Source organism: Hirundo rustica, chromosome 14 (assembly GCF_015227805.2).
Source record: "Hirundo rustica isolate bHirRus1 chromosome 14, bHirRus1.pri.v3, whole genome shotgun sequence".
NCBI lineage: Eukaryota > Metazoa > Chordata > Aves > Passeriformes > Hirundinidae > Hirundo > Hirundo rustica.
In genome coordinates, this window is record NC_053463.1 from 18,495,955 (window position 1) to 18,513,283 (window position 17,329).

At 40.8% G+C, this 17,329-nt stretch overlaps 1 protein-coding gene across 8 annotated transcripts in view; it reads right to left on the reverse strand.

Annotated features, from left to right (window-relative positions):
• The window catches only part of LOC120759074 (Kv channel-interacting protein 1), a 332,257-nt gene that overhangs the window by 238,411 nt on the left and 76,517 nt on the right, over positions 1-17,329 (reverse strand). Inside the window, exon 1 of one of the 8 annotated variants that reach the window (XM_040077970.2) lies at positions 9,410-9,566. The exons of 5 other annotated variants lie outside the window; for them this stretch is intronic. In XM_040077970.2, coding sequence (XP_039933904.1) covers positions 9,410-9,449 — 40 coding nt within the window. In that variant the 5' untranslated portion in view covers positions 9,450-9,566. Of the gene's footprint in view, positions 1-9,402; positions 9,567-17,329 lie in introns of those variants that run through there. 2 more of the 8 variants (XM_058422427.1, XM_040077972.2) reach the window with 2 other exon arrangements.

The window sequence follows — 17,329 nt, forward strand, 5'->3', positions numbered from 1 at the left end:
CCAGAAGCAGATTATAATTTGTTAGGGAGAGACTTAATTATAGAAATGGGTATTAATATAGAAGTAGTAAATGAGGAAATCAAAATAAAACTCTGTCCCTTGAGGGTAGAGGATGAGGAAAAAATTAACTCAGAAGTATGGTACACTCCTGATAGTGTAGGGAGGTTGAATATACCCCCCTTCTCGGTAATCATTAAAGATCCAGAGACACCGATAAGGGTTAAACAGTACCCCATCTCCCCAGAGGGAAAGAATGGGTTGAAGCCCGAGATTGAGAGGCTACTAAGCAAAGGACTATTAGAATCTTGCATGTCTCCTTTTAATACCCCAATTCTGCCAATAAAAAAGGCAGATGGATCATACTGGTTAGTGCATGACCTAAGAGAAATAAACAAAAGGACAGTAGCTCGTTTTCCGGTGGTAGCCAACCCTTACACCCTGCTAAGCAGACTTGGTCCCGAAAAACAATATTATAGTGTAATTGACCTTAAAGATGCATTCTGGGCATGTCCTCTAGACGAGAAGAGTAGGGATTACTTTGCATTTGAATGGGAAGACCCAGTCACTCATAGGAGACAGCAGCTAAGGTGGACCGTGCTCCCCCAGGGGTTTACGGAATCTCCTAATTTGTTTAGACAAGCTTTAGAACAGATTTTGCAAGAATATCAGACTGGGGAAGGAGTGACCCTTATCCAATATGTAGATGACCTCCTGATTGCTGAGGAAACAGAGGACAAAGTACGGGCAGAAAGCATTAGATTACTCAACTTTCTGAGTGCTAAGGGGCTCAAAGTATCTAAGGCAAAACTACAATTCGTGGAAGAAGAAGTAAAGTATCTTGGGCATTACCTAAGGAAGGGGGAGAAGAAAATAGACCCTGAAAGAGTAAAGGGGATACTATCCATACCGCCTCCAAAGAGCAAGAAGCAAATTAGGCAGTTGTTAAGTCTCATGGGGTATTGCCGACAGTGGATTGAGAACTATAGCACCAAGGTTAAGTTTTTATATGAGAAATTGAGCCAAGGAGGGCTAGTGAAATGGGATGAGAAAGATGACAAGCATCTGAAAGCTCTGCAGCATGATTTAGTCAATGCCCCTGTGTTGAGCCTACCCGATCTGAAGAGACCCTTTTATCTATTTGTAAACACAGATAGTGGGACAGCTTATGGAGTACTGACCCAGGAATGGGCTGGGAAAAAGAAACCTGTTGGGTACTTATCTAAGCTGTTAGACCCTGTAAGCAGGGGTTGGCCTACATGTTTGCAAGCTCTAGTAGCCTGCGCCTTGCTTGTGGAGGAGGCTAATAAAATCACTTTCAACGGAGAACTGAGAGTATTATCCCCTCATAATATCCGGGGAATTTTGCAACAAAAGGCAGAAAAATGGATAACGGATGCCCGACTCTTGAAGTATGAGGGAATCCTATTAGACTCCCCAAAATTAACCCTGAAGGTTACAGCCTTACAAAATCCGGCCCAATTCTTATATAGAAGGCCAAGTGAGGATGGATTAGCCCATGAGTGCTTATCTACCATAGAAGAACAAACCAAGATAAGACCAGACTTGGATGAAGAAGAATTAGAAGAGGGGGATAGGTTGTTTGTAGATGGCTCATCGCGAGTAATTAATGGAAAAAGGGTCTCTGGCTATGCAATAGTTGGGGGAGAAGGACTTGCAGTTATCGAATCAGGCCCTCTAAGTGGATTTTAGTCGGCACAGGCCTGTGAACTTTATGCTGTACTGCGGGCATTGCAGTTGTTAAAAGATAAATCAGGTACCATCTATACTGACTCAAAATATGCTTATGGGATTATACACACTTTTAGAAAAATATGGGAAGAACGGAGGTTGATAAACTCCCAGGGAAAAAACCTGGTTCACCAGGATCTAATCAGGAAACTGCTGAAGGCCTTGAGGGGACCTAGGAAAATTGCTGTTGTTCACCTGAAAAGGCATCAAAAGGGATTAAATTTCAAAAGCAGGGGAAATAATGCAGCAGATCAGGAAGCAAGAAGGGCTGCTTTGCAGACGTCACAATCTACCCCCCAGGAAGATCCAAAGGCTGAAAGAAAAGAGCGTGAGAGCAGAGGGAATTTGCAAAAGATATATAGCTTTACTATGCAAGAAAAAGAGAAAATGAAAAGAATGGGGTTGAGAGAAGACCCAGAAGGGGAATGGCGACTTCCAGAGGATAATAGAACTGTACTGCCTAAATCCATAGCTATGGATATTATGAGGAGAATACATAGCAAAACACATTGGGGGGCACAAGCATTGGTAGATCAATTTGCCACCAAACATATGTGTATTGGGGCAGATAACTTGGCAAAGCAGGTAGTGAGGGGGTGCATTACCTGCCTAAAGGTAAATAGGGCCAATTTAAGAAAAACCTTAATGGGGGGACGACCTACAGCATACCGGCCATTTGCTAACATCCAACTAGACTTTACTGAGTTACCAAAGACTGGGAGGTATAAATATCTATTGGTAATAGTAGATCACCTAACCCATTATGTAGAGGCATTCCCTACGGCAAAAGCAACGGCACAAACAGTGATCAAGACCCTATTAGAGCAGATTATTCCCAGATATGGGGTCACGGAAACTATTGACTCGGACAGAGGCCCTCACTTTACATCCAAAATAATTAAAGAAACCATGGCAATAATGGGAATACAATGGGATTATCACACCCCCTGGCACCCCCAAAGTTCGAGAAGAGTAGAAAGAATGAATGGGGAAATTAAAAAACAATTGACCAAACTCGTGATTGAGACCAAACTGTCATGGGTAAAATGCCTACCATTAGCATTGCTAAATATCCGGACACAACCTAGATCGGATATGAGAATATCTCCATTTGAAATGTTGTATGGAATGCCCTACAATATAGAGGAACCGCAAGATCATCCAAAGTTGAGGGATCAAAATATGAATGTATACATTACCAGCCTAATGAAATATAGGGAAAATCTATGGAAAAAGGGAAGGTTAGCTCAGAGACCCCCACTAGATTTGAAACTGCACCAGGTGCAACCAGGAGATTGGGTAATGATAAAGTCCTGGAAAGAAGCAACCTTGGCCCCACAATGGGAGGGCCCTTACCTTGTATTGCTTACTACAGATACTGCAGTCAGAACAGCAGAGAAGGGATGGACCCATGCTAGCAGAATTAAAGGGCCAGTGAGCAAACCGACTCCTGAGTGGCAGGTGACAAGCAATCCTGGAGACCCGAAGTTACGGATCCAGAGGAGAGATTGTCAATGAATGGACACCGTGTAAAATATGCACCAGAACCACACTACACGGAGGAAAGATTAATTTGTAACTCTGATAAGGTGTAGAGACCCAGAGTGCAATTGTTATCCTTTTGTTTGTTATATTTGTAAAATCTGCGGGGACAGGTAGTGGAGTCATTGTAGGCGAGGACCCCCCCTAGAGGAATTTGCAGCCCCTGTTGAGTATTGCAGCGGAACATAACTGATTGGATTCTAGAATATAAAGTTAAATATGAGGGATTAGTAGAAAAAAATCAAAAGAGTAGTGGAAGATTTTTGCATTAGAGATTAAACCAAAATATTATTGTTATCACCCTAATGAACCCATCCCGTTCATAGCTGAAATTGTTGACTGCACCTGCCGCACACGCCTAAAGGGAATCCGGTGTGATACACCCCCGGTTAAGTATCGGAACTGGGATTCCTATGTCAAGAGGCAACAGAGTCGCCCCCGGGGACCTCCTGAAGAATATCCCTGCTGCCGAGAAGATGGTACCCCCCGTGGCTCGAGGCAACCGAGTCGACGGGAAAGGCAGAGGGGTAAAAAGCTGTGGAGGAAAGAAACCCCAGGGTAGGACAACAAAACAATATTTGAGAAATTGCCTCAGGAATAGGAATAAGAGCAAAGACCCTGGGCAGAGAGACAGGTTGCAGTCTATGAAATGGAACAATCCTCAGATATACTCCCATTCCTATGCCCCCAATGATGCTCACCACGTGACCCAGCCGATTACTTTTCTTTTGCTGATGTTATACTTGAGAGGGATTAATGCCCTAGACAATCTACCACACCAACCCTTTAAATGGTCACTATGGCGATGGGATGACAATAAGATTTTGCAAACTGTAACTACTGTAGGAGCACCCAGTTTCAGAGTAAGATTGTGTGCTCTGACCAACATAGATCATTGTGGAAAAACACTGAACCTAATGGGATTTTACATGTGCCCAAGCTCAAATCACGGTAAAGGATATTGTAATTATCCTGGGGAATATTTTTGTGGATATTGGGGCTGTGAAACAATCGCCTCTGACTGGACACCCAGGGGAGGGCATGATAAATATTTGCAAGCAGACTTTGGACCAGCAGGATGCACAAAGCCATGGAGGAGTCCTTCAGGAGAAATAACCTATATAGGGAACTGCTCGTTTGTTTATCTCAATGTCACCCAACCAGAGAAACAAAAATGGCTATTAGGTAAAAATTGGGGAGTTAGACATTGGGAACCCGGGAGAGATAGGGGGAATATCATCCAAATAAAGAAGGAACCCGCTCCCCATTCGCCAGAGATGGGAGGGGGAGGTGTAGGACCAAACCCAGTACTAGTAGTAAAGCAGAGCAGGACAAACACTGCAAATAGCAGGGGATCGAGAGAATTAACAGTGCCTCAGGCTGATGCCCCTGAAGAAGCCTCTAAATATGGTACTCTGTGGAAAATAATGCAAGCTAGTTATGGCATTCTAAATAGAACAAACCCTAATTTAACAAGAGAATGCTGGCTTTGCTATAACATCCGACCTCCTTTTTATGAAGCCATTGGGGTAACGGCTAAAGCAAGAAGAATAAATGGGACTAATCCAAAAGAATGCCTTTGGAAAAAGACTAAAGAAAGTACTCAAGGAGTAACACTCTCTCAGGTAACCGGACAGGGACGGTGTGTGGGTACTGTTCCCCCTAATAGAGAACATTTGTGTAACATCACTGTGAAAAACCCCAAGCAAAAACAAAAAGCAGATTGGTTGCTCCCAGCTCCCAATACTCGATGGGTTTGCCAGAGTATAGGAATTACTCCCTGTTTATCTTTAAAAATTTTCAATCACACCCATGACTATTGCATTCAAGTAACTATTATACCGAAAATTACTTATCATCCAAAAGATTATGTCCTTGAACAGCACACAACCCCAGAACACCACCTCATGAGAAGAGAACCTTTCACCGCCTTGACTATAGCAACTCTTCTAACTGTAGGAGGAGTAGGAGCTGGAACAGGGATAACCTCATTAGTCAACCAACAGAAAGAATTTAGAGCACTAAGAATCTCTGTAGATGAAGATTTAAGTAAAATAGAAAAAGCAATTGATGGGTTAGTAAAATCAGTAAGATCACTGTCAGAAGTAGTATTACAAAATCGAAGGAGTTTAGATCTGCTGTTTTTACAACAAGGGGGCCTTTGTGTAGCGCTAAAAGAAGAATGCTGTTCGTATGCAGATCACACAGGAGTAGTAATCAATACTATGAATGAACTAAGGAAGCAGATAGAACAGCGGAAAAGAGAAAATGAAGCCCATCAAAATTGGTATGAAAACTGGTTCAACCACTCCCCTTGGTTAACCACACTGCTTTCTACTATTGCGGGGCCAGTAATTCTAGTGGCACTCGGGCTTACCTTTGGACCATGTATATTTAATAAACTGATAACTATAGTGAAAAGCCGGCTGGAAGCAGCACATCTTATGCTTCTTAGGACTAAATATGATCAGATACCTCAAGAAGAAAATTTAGAAACTTTAGAGTTAGCTAGACAAGAACTGCAAAGATACAGTGAACAAAAATAAGTAAGAACAAGAGAAATGGGGGAATTGTGATAAACATTAACTATTTTTTTGTTCACTGAAGATCAAATAACTCAAGATAACAGGAAGTTACTATGTCATTATCTAAGCTGATAGGCAAACAGACTCGTGCTCATTCCTTCTCTACTTGCTTAATCAGCTTTAAGTTTCAGGAATTCCAGCTTACAACTACAGCCTTCATCTCTGCGACCACCGAAAGACAGAAAGAGACCCTCCCAGCAACACGTCACACATACATCATCAGAGGAAAGGCAAACAGACTCGTGCTCATTCCTTCTCTACTTGCTTAATCAGCTTTAAGTTTCAGGAATTCCAGCTTACAACTACAGCCTTCATCTCTGCGACCACCGAAAGACAGAAAGAGACCCTCCCAGCAACACGTCACACATACATCATCAGAGGAAAGAAGCAAGATAAAAGCAAGACTGAAAAATCTACCAATTCACGGCAGTTGGTGGAGCGAGACTCCCCTGCCGTCCAGCGCTGTATTTGCCTTTGCTTTGCCTGCTGTAATGTAATAAATTCCTATTGGAACTTTTCTTCGTGTTCATAGTCTATTACAAAATGTTGTTAGTCAGATCACTATGTGGAGATTAAAGGTGGATCGGGGGAAACTGTTCCTCTGGTTCAAGCAGTGGGCATGGTGGCCAGAGCAGAGGCTACTGAACAGCTTTGGTGGTGTAAAGTCCAGAGCAAGTGGACTTTATGAATTAATGAACCTCCCAATTCATTACTTGTACATAAATGCAGTACCTGGAGCCTTTTGTCATTGTCTAGAGAAATCACTGTTTGACCCTGAGCACCCCATTTAATTTCTTCGGGACTTATTTGCATCTCAGCTGTGTGGCATGTCACAGGTTGTGACGCTTAATGATGGAGCTGAACCTCATGTGCAGCACTCAGGCTCTGAGTACACCAGGCAAACGAGGCATACACACAGTGAGTAAGGCCAACTCAGGCCTGGCCCAGCACAAACACACCAAACTGAGGTCTGACAATTCAGCTGCATTTGCACACCTTGCACCAAGCACCATTTCTGCTAGAAATGTGCAGCCACAGGCCCCTTACCTGAGTTTCACTGATGGCAGAGCACAGCACAGAGGTGGTGGCCAGCATCTGTGTCAGCAGTCAGCTCTCAAGCTCTTCTGTAAGAGTGGGCTTCACCTAATCTCATGATGATGCAGTTGATTTCCAACAAATCCACTGTTGGGGGTTAGGTTTTCCTGTGGAATTTTTCCCCCCATAAGTTGCTAGGAGACTAAATACTGATGCTTAAAAGGGTGCTTGCCCCATACAAAGGAAGTGGATCACTTAGTTTAGAGGGGGAGGAGGGAAAGGCTCCCGGGAGCTGAGGGTGGGGGGTTTTTGGCTGCTCTCGGTTTTCCAGGGAGGACGGTCAAGCTACAGCTAGCTGTGTGAAATTCACGGTTGGCAGAGGAGTCCAGTCCATTTCATCTGCTGGAGCGCCTGGGGAGTTCAGAGCTCTTCACCTGCCCTGCTGGATGTGGTCATCCCGGGTCCACCCATCTCGGCTTCTCCAGCACTGCTCACTTTGCCTGCCGGGACACCCCCCTGCCTGCTGGGGACAACCCACCGTTTCCAGCCATCAGCCCTGGAGTTTCCACCGTTTCGTTTGGTGCTCTTGGGATCCCAAGAGATCAGACTGCCCAAGGCTTGTGAGACAAAGCCCCTCGGGGTTCTTGGTTCTGTTTTATTATTATTATAATTGCTGGGTTTTTTTGTCTGTCCTGTTATATTTACTAGTAAAGGACTGTTATTCCTTCCCCCATAGCCATGACTGAAAAGTGTTTTTTTAAAATCTTCCAAATTATAATAACATGGAGGGAAGGGATTGGAATTCCCCATTCCTAGAGGGGCCCTGCCTCTCTCTAGCAGATACCTGTCTTTTCAAACCAAGACATGCACCATGACCACAAGTATTAAGAGACTTACAGCAGTTCCTTATGATTATCCACATTTCATAAACAACCTAAATTGTTTAACAGAAAATTTCTAAAACATGGGAATTCCCATAATAAGATCTCAAATCACCAAAGCAGCAGTATTGTGAGGCTCCAAGCTCAAAGACACAGCAAAGGGAAACTTACTTGTGCCTCATACAGAAACTCTTACTAACTCTGAACCCCTTCAAGTTCTGCATTGCCCTATTGTGCAACAAGCATTTAATAAATGTTATTTTAAAATTCCCTGCTTATTTTGAGCACTTAAAAAAAGCACATCTTGCTCTAATGTGTTATGTTTTCACTTAGAGCTAGCACTTTCCTAAAGTGCTAGAAACACTGAATAGCAAACATCAAACAGTACCTAAAGATAAGTAGTATCCAGGCTGTTAAAATATGCTAATAAATACTTTTCCATCAATTTCCACAGAAGCTTTACTTACAGTTTGATATACATCAGTATGCATCCTACACTGGTATAGGCAAAGTCTAAAAACCATCAGAATTCAGGGAAGACATATAGCCAGCTGCTCATATCAATCAGTTATGACCTGACTTGGATATAATCCAGGCTTCTGTTATTTACTATGACATATGCTTAATCAAATTTTCGTAATGTTTATGCCTGATTTGTGAGGACTCCAACAAGAATATTAAACACGAGCCATTACATTTATTTTTACTTGATTATGTTGTTTTATTTAAGAATTCTATTTGGATTAATACAAGGAAATCTGTTGCCTTGCAGCTCTGAAAATGTTATGGGAAATTACTGGATATAAGAAGGCTTCTCTTGGAAATGCTGTATTTGGATAGAGATAGCTCAAGCAGTGCCTGTTGGGCAAGCTTCACATTCCACTACCATAAGATACCAGAAATGATTATCAATGGCCTCTCAAAGATCCTTAGTTACTAGAACTTCACGAACAATTTCTTGTAAAAAAGGTAGACTGGATCGGGAAAAAGAGAAGGGATTTGCTTTTGCTTTGCACCTTTCACTGTTACTACAGGAATAAATAACTGATGTAAAAATTACCTTTTGGAAATGTGTAGCACAATTTTTTCTGTCACTCTAAGAAAGATATATCTGTCCTGAAGCTCACATTATTTAATCACTCTATGAGTGTTACGAGAAGCAACTGTTCAATGGCATGTCATCTCATTCACCTCAATTTCACCTCAACAGCTGCCCAGCTCCTTCATTCAGGAGGTCATTTTCAAGATCAGAATTTTCTGAGATCAAGATTTCCTTACAGGCAAAGCAGGCACATTATGTCTTTACCAAGTATAAAATAACTTAGCAGGAATTAAAGTTAGAACATGAAGAACGTTACATAAGCTGAAAGTTTAGCATCCTATTACTGAGAAAACCAGAAAATCTAGAAAGTGGACTAAAAGAAAAACAGGCAGTGAACAGCAGGCTAACAGGATGCAAAACATGCTTGAACATAAAGCTGTATGATACACAACTATACCTTTTTCATTAGACTGATGCCTTATCAGCCCTAAAATGACAAGCCAAACAAGGTCAAAATGATAAAATTATTTAAAAATGATAAAATGATAAAATTATAAAATGGAGTTACCACTTACTGAAGGTCCTCCAGGTGCACTTATGGCAGAATGCACACATGATACAAGGCTTCGGCACTTTTATAAGTTTAGCAAATTAGCATGATTGACAAGAGTCTCCAATTAAAAGTACAGTTAATGAAGTGATTCCACTTCTTAGTTCAGCCCCCTACTGAAGCCTCCCCCTTGCTTATTGCCGAACATTGTTTATGTCTAAATACATGGGAAACGGAAATGGCCTTGGTTCACTGAAGAAGCAAGATTAGAACAGGATTCCAGCAATGTGTTTGTCTAACAGTGTAGAAGTACTGGAGTTAACTAAGAAATTACACAATAATAGTCTACAGAGCCATGCATATATGAAAAATATATAAAATGCAAAAATCTTTTTGTATCAAGACTTGTTAAATAAGCCCATAATTACTGCCAAATGAAAAATTTCCAGCATTGCAGTACATGTGTACACATACTGCAGCGCAACATATTTCCTCTTGTTTCTCCCCTTGCAATTCTCACAGCAACAATGAAGCAGAAATAATTTATAAATTTTGTCTGACTTCACATACACACACATATGCCCACACCTCCACTTCACCCAGGACAGATGAGTAACAAGTCACATTATATGAAGAATGGTAAGACAGATAAATCTAAGTCTGATGTTTGGCACATGAGACAGACAAGCTAAAAGGAAAAAAAAATCATTTTTAGTTACAGGAAGGCTTTGAATGGGCTGCATTGAGAGTACACATGTAGATAACACCACCACAAAGGCAGGCATGTGCCTTCTCATGTCCCCACTGGCCTGTCTGCATGCAAAAGAAAGCATGAATCTTGCCTTACCTACAAACCATCAACCAGTTTCTCTTATGGAAGAACAATATGATGATAAAGAATATGATAGTTTATCCTCTCTCAGCTGCACCAGCTCACAGGAAACCAGAATTCCTTCTCCAATGTGCGTTCACTGACTTTTTAATCAAAACTTCTCCCTGCCCCCAAAATAGCTAGCTGCCAAAGAATAGAGAAAAAAAGCTTTATGACATATAAAAGGAACTCTTCAAAACCATTTTTAGAGGGAAAAACTGCTGAAGTCCATTCAGAAGGCAGTGGCCTCTTCTCCACAACTGTGACCATCAGAGACAAGTGCACAGTTAATAATTCAGTGATAAAACCTCATCTCCAGATGGATGCTGACCACTTAACACAGCTCCTAGCACGCTGTTCATCAAACATATGGCTCCTCTGCCCTCAATTACTATGGCTCTCATATAAGTTACTTCTGAGAAACTATTCCAAAGTTCTGGTGGAGCTGTGAACAAAGGGTTGAAATAATGGAAGTTCAGATTTATATAATCCTTTGAATAGCCAAAGTGACCTTATGAAGTCAGGAAAATAATTTCAGAACATACCAAAATGTTCATGCACAGGTTTGAGCATCTCTGCAACTCTTGCTTCAACACAAGCAGTTATGTTATTTGTTTCAGGCAATAAAATGTGAAATAACCAGACAAAAATACTTGATATGCTTTGCGATGCAAGTAAATTTATTAGAATTTTCCTTCAGAAAAATCTGATCCACTATGGCCAGATCTTTTGTCTAGAGTATGAGTTTTAAATAAATTAATACTTAATTACATAAACAGATAATCTGTCACTGAAACACAGCCATCTCTTAAAAAAGCTTTTTTTTCTTCACTTGATTCACAAAACCAAAAGAAAATTCTGTATACACAGATATATATAAAGGAATGCTCAAGCAACATTAACAGTTTTACTAAACTTTTTATAAGTTGCACAAATAGACTGAAAAACAGTTTGACCACATGACATAATACCAGCAACACTGCCATACCTGCAATTCAATTTCATTTTCCTGGGTCTCCTCCATGCACTTACTGACCAGGGCAGATTCTTTGCCCTAGCACACTGCAGTAACACATGCAGGATCCAACACCTTTAAGGCAAGCTGGAATGTGTACCTTTTCTCATTAATCTCTGCTGTGTAGATTTCTGTCATATGAAACTGGCTCAGCTACCACACCTCTACACAGGGCATTCCAGCCCCTTGTACTGCTGTTGTTTATGCACTCACAGGCACGCTCATTAAAGGGTCTTTCTGACCCTCTGGCACTATTGCATAGAGGTCTTGACATTCAGTGCACAAAGTGGCTCAAACCTTTTGGCAGCTGGGGACAAAACCGGCTTTTTATTCCCTACACCTTACCCTCAAGCTTCATTTGCCCCCATTTTCTTGCAGCAAGCTAATATCACCACCTCTCTCATGCCAACCTTTGCACATCCACCCCCACTTACTTGCTGGTGTGAGTAGCAATGAAGAACAATGAAGAAACACATGGCTATTGCAGCCTTTCCTTAATGCCGCACTGAGTAAACCTGCAGGGAGATTTCTGACAGCTTCCATGTGCTCAGGAGACACATTGGACCACTGTGCCAGCCCTGCCTTGTCTAACAGCCCCACTGGTCTGCACTATGGGCTGCCTCGTACATCAGCCAGGGGCTAGTTTTCACTATTCATCCAGCCCTAACCAGGCAAGCCCATTGCTCTCTGCTATTTGCTCATCTTCCTTTCTTTTATTTATTTTTTTCAGGAATACACAGTGGACTAGATCTCTGAGAGTCAGAAAAATAAAAACTTAAACCAGAAATGGCACTGATGTCAAATGGCGCAACTTCACTTTTGGGAAGTCCATGGCTTTGAATCAGAGCTTCATAAATTACTCACCACAGCTACAGGAGAGAACAGCACACAATCCCTTAAAATACATGTCATCTCAACAAGCAGAGAAATGAGAGAACATTACTGCCTACAAATGCCACTGCTTACATATCCACAGAGAGAGATCAGTCCTCTAAGTCTAAAAGAGCTGTGACAAACACCACAGTCAGAAAGAACTTTTGGGGAGAAAAATGAAAATGCAGAAAAAAATAAGACAACTAAGACCTCTTGGGTTGCTTGGGTATTCTGAATGAAAAACAGGATATAAAGATTGCTTCTGTGTATTCTAGTTGAATAGTCACAGTTTTCTCCCTGCAACTACTGCTTCCATATTTTCTTGTATTTTAATTTTTAATAGGAAAAAAATATTTAGACCACTAGAAATTCAAAGAAAACAGAACCAACCCAGAACCACATCCCTCACTATTTCCATGGGCATAGAGTATGTCCATGTCAGTTACTGTATTAAACACCGGTAATGTTACAGTAAAAAAACTTAAATGTCCACATGACTTTCATTTTTTCAGAGCTGGTATTTAGACAATTTTACTCTCTTTTCAAAACATCATTAAAAGACAATTTTGGGTTTTTTTCTTGCTAACTTGGAACTTCAGAAAGAATATAACAGCATCAGTGAAATAAAGATTTTGATGACCAGTAAGAGTTTTGTCTTCATGGATGTATAATTTAAATTGTCAGACTTTTGGACTGTTTATGAGATAAAACATAGTCAGTCAATAATAATTGTGTCCCTCAAGACATCTAAAAATTTGTTTCATTGCCTTTTATTTTTGTCTCTTTTCATTCTTTGCAATATAGTCATAGTTCAGTGACTTCATCTGCAAGGAGCAACAACAAAACTTTTGCTGTAATGATGTACAACAAATGCATCTCAATTCCTTAACCATCCTGTTATCTTATTGGTGCCTCATTTGAATACATGGATTCCCAAAGACTTAAATCATATATATAATTTCTTCACAAAAATTACGTAAAGGACTAAAAGCATCACAGTCCCCACACTTTCTGAAAAAGAAAGCAAAAATAATAAATTATTATGAGCTACCATATAAAAAGAGAGGAATTTTGCAGACAAAGATCCCTGTGTCCTCAGAGGAAAAAAGAAATCACACTGAAGAACTACATGAGATTTTTTTCTGCCACATGATGCTATACAGTGCACAAAAGCAACCTTCCCAGCTGGGGTAAGACCAAAGGAGTCATTATGAAAGACTCACAAGATTGGATAAGACTGGAATTACAGCAGGGTGTTATTATTCCCTTTTAAGACTTGATCATGGCTTACAATATACTCCACAACAAGAGTAATCCAATCCCCGGACCGAGACCTGCTGCACAAACCAGCAGATATATCAGCCAGATACATGTGGCTGCAGGGCTTTGGTATTGGCTGAAGTATCAACTTGAAAATAATTTCTTAGTATCTGTATGGAAGGAAACTCTTGTATAGGAATTTTTCTTCCTAATATGAGAACAGTAATGAAATTCCCCTGTACTGTACCTCAGAAACTGCCGTTTATCTTGGAGGACACATTCCTGCTTGATACCTTTGATCCTCTTTATGAACCTTTGTGATTCAAAGCATAACCCACAACTTGTATCCCAAGATAAATGTCCACCTTATACTGCACACTTCAAAAGACTCTCTGCAAGCTTCAGTTTTTAAGCATTTCTAGTATCCTAGGGACTTTCAGGAGTGAGAGTGATCCAGCCCCCAGCCCATCCTAAAGCAAATCTCTCAAAAGAGGGGCTGAACAGACCCAACACAACCTATAAAGCCTGTCAAAGGTTTGAGGGGCAAGAGCTGTTTCTAGAGCCCTTGATAAAATTATTTCCCATAGGTTCTATACAAATCCAAGGATTTCATTTATGAAAGGTGAGGTAATGCTCCTCTTGCAAAGCTACCACTCCAAATTTAATTTTGCAGAAGCAATTAAACTCAAGAACAAGTGGATTTAATTCTTCTCCTAAGAGACAGTGGCACCCTTTTAAATATATGCACAGGCATTTGTTTATTATATGTGCACTAGAATAACAGTCATTAATGGATACTAATTTGCAGTTTGCTTTCATTTTTCCTGTGGCTTTGGCATTCAGCCCTGTAGGGTCTGACTGCACCATGCCAGGGGGGAAAGCTTTTAGACACTGCGCTGTCCAGAATCTATGAATGCTGTCCAGTTTCTCTTCCTACAAATTCATCTATACCCTCAGTTTGTGCAGCTTTACACAGAACATTCAAAGCTATAAACCAAATCTTGGGAGACTTTCGCACAAAATTCCTAGATTTATAAGTAAGCCTTTTTAACATTCTAGTTCCTGCCAAAAAATGGATGATGATACACAAACTTTCAAGCAAAAGTCAAGTTGACAAAATCAGAGCCTGACTCACTGCCTAAGGGGCTTCACACTGATGGCAAAAGTAGCTTAAAAATTACTGAAGTACAGTAGGAGCTGCGTGGCAGCAGTGAGTTAAGGTCTGGTGCTATCGCCCCCTTCAAAATTTGCATGGGGACTTCCAGCCAAGTAGCCTAAGCCCTGGGCAAAGTTAAATGACATGCCATTGCATCTTTGAGGAAAACATCAATGTTCCATTCAAATACATCTCAGTAACTTTGGGGTTATTTTCAGCTTTCTATAAATGCAGTTGTTTCTGAAAGGGCTGGATCCCCACGGTCCTTAATGACTGTGTGTCTTGGTTTGCAGTGTGTAACCAAAAATGTGCATTCTATTTTCCATCTGTTGAAACTGGTTGGCGAGATGTTTTCTTTATCTCTTGTATAACCCATTCCTCCTAACTCGGGGAGGGGGGCGTGTCTTCTGTTAATGGGCTAGCTGTTATAACCAGTTTATCTCTTCCACGACCCATCCTCCCTCCAGGGGGATATCTTCTGTTAATGGACCATTAAGGCTCACCACATGACTGATAAAACTGCATCACTCCCTTGTGAGATGCTCCACCCAGTGGGAGGAACAAACCATTCCTACCTCGATAAAAACTGGGAGTCAGAAACACCAGGGCAGCCTGTATCCATTGGATTCCAGAGGAAGACCGGACCCATCTCACCACAACTGGACCCTTTCTAAAGGATCATCTCTACTCCAACAGAACTACATGTGTTACTCCAGGAGGATTTCTTTGGACTGCTTCAAACACCTTGACCAACAAGGTGTCAGGTTGTATTTCTGACTCTGTCAGGGTTTCTAGGATTTTTGTTTGTTTGCTTGCTTGTTTTGTGCTTATTTTTTGGGGTTTGTTTGTTTGTTTCTTGTACTACTACATTTGTATTTTTAATATTCCTAGAAAAAAACTGTTATTCCTATTCCCATATCTTTGCCTGAAAGCCCCTAATTGCAAAATTATAATAATTTGGAGGGAGGGGGTTTACATTCTCCATTCCAAGGGGAGCTCCAGCTTTCCCTAGCAGATACCTGTCTTTCAAAACCAAGACACAGTGGCAGCAGCTCAGACCTCTGTGTTTCCAGTCACTACTGAAGACCACCAGCGCCCACTGCGAGCAAATTCACAGGACAAGGACTAGAAAGAAGGACGAGAAATAAGGAACAATGATTCTAATCCCAAAGCGTACTGACATGATAATTAGTTGGAGACAGGGAAGGGCACCCCAAAACTAGAAGGGAATAAATGTACACAAGTCAGAGAAAAAAACCCTGATGTCTGCTTACGCATATTGGGGTTATGAAATAGTACTTTGTCCAAGATTAACTTGCATAATTAAAATTAGATTTCTCATCACCCCCTTTCCATTCCTTTCCCCTGTGGCAATGCTGCACCAGATCCTGACTCCATATTGGTGCTGAGACTGACTTGACTGGAGGAGAAATTTTCTCATGAAATCAGACAGTAACTGCCCATCTTTCTTTCTCAGGGAATAAGCATTCAGAAGAGGTCAGATGTCAGCAACAATTTAAATATTACCTGCTCACTTAGATACCTCACCAGCCGACTTTCAGATATGTAAGGATGCATTTTGAGAGTATAATCACATAAATTTGTTTTCAAATGCAACACTAAATCTGATATTAAAGTACCAAAATGAGGATTCAAACACAAAAGTAGCTCTTTTCACATGCATCAGTATCCAGTCAGGTATTATCCTAGAGTGTCCTTATATTTAAAAAAGGTAGATATTCTATACCTGATAATGACTACAAAAATATAACTCATTGGCTTCTTGGTTGGAAACAACAGTGAAAATATCTAGAAAATATTCAAGGTAGTTTTTAAAACTCAATTGATCATAAGGGAACCTGCAAAAAGAGGAGCTGTTCTCTTATGGGTAAGATGACTTCTGCAAAAAATGTCTTCTTTTGCCCAACTGTAAATTAAAGAAGTTTCATTAGAAGGCTACACACTCACCATTAACAGCCTGAATTGGTGTGAATTTTTGCAGCAGTGGCATCTCATGAGCAAGACTTTGTGCACAAAGGTGCATGTACAGACATGCAGAAAATCTGTAAACCACTGAATATGTTTTAAACCCCCTTGACTTCCCTGGTTCAGTGCATCTGCTTTAGGGGCCTAAATACAGAGAATGGAAGAGCAGAGTCCAGCCTTTTCACTGTGACTTCTGTAGTTACACACAGATTTCAAAGTTATTATTTAAAATTACCAATTTGTCATTTAGGGCCAAATACTGCTAATAGCAGATTATACATAAAATTGCTTTAATGGATCTAAGTCCCATACAAGTGAACACAGAATGGGGAAATTTGATTCCCAGGTGAGAAAATTTAGACTGTGGAGCTGAACAAAGAAAGAAAATAACCAATCATTTGAACTTGGAATAATATTTTCTCCCAGAAAAAGTCTGCTTCGAGAGTAGCCTACTGGAATGAGGTAGGGGATTGACCTGTATCTCCTCAATTCCTGTTTTGGCATGGCTCTTTTCTCCTTAGGTCATTGTCAGTATGGAAATTCAGGGCACCAATAAGCAGAACCAAAAAAGATCCAGATTGTCTTGGGGATTTGCTACTGTGCTGATTCTGAATCATTTCCAATTGTTTTCATCTTCAAGCTTGCTTTTACAGCATGCAGTTAAAGCTATTTACTTTTCCGTTTTTGCTACCATGCCTCATAAATAAGCACATAACTTTGTAACTTATATATCTGTTTCCTACTGCCTTCTGTTCTAATTCCCTGTCGTCTGCCACTCCTGTGA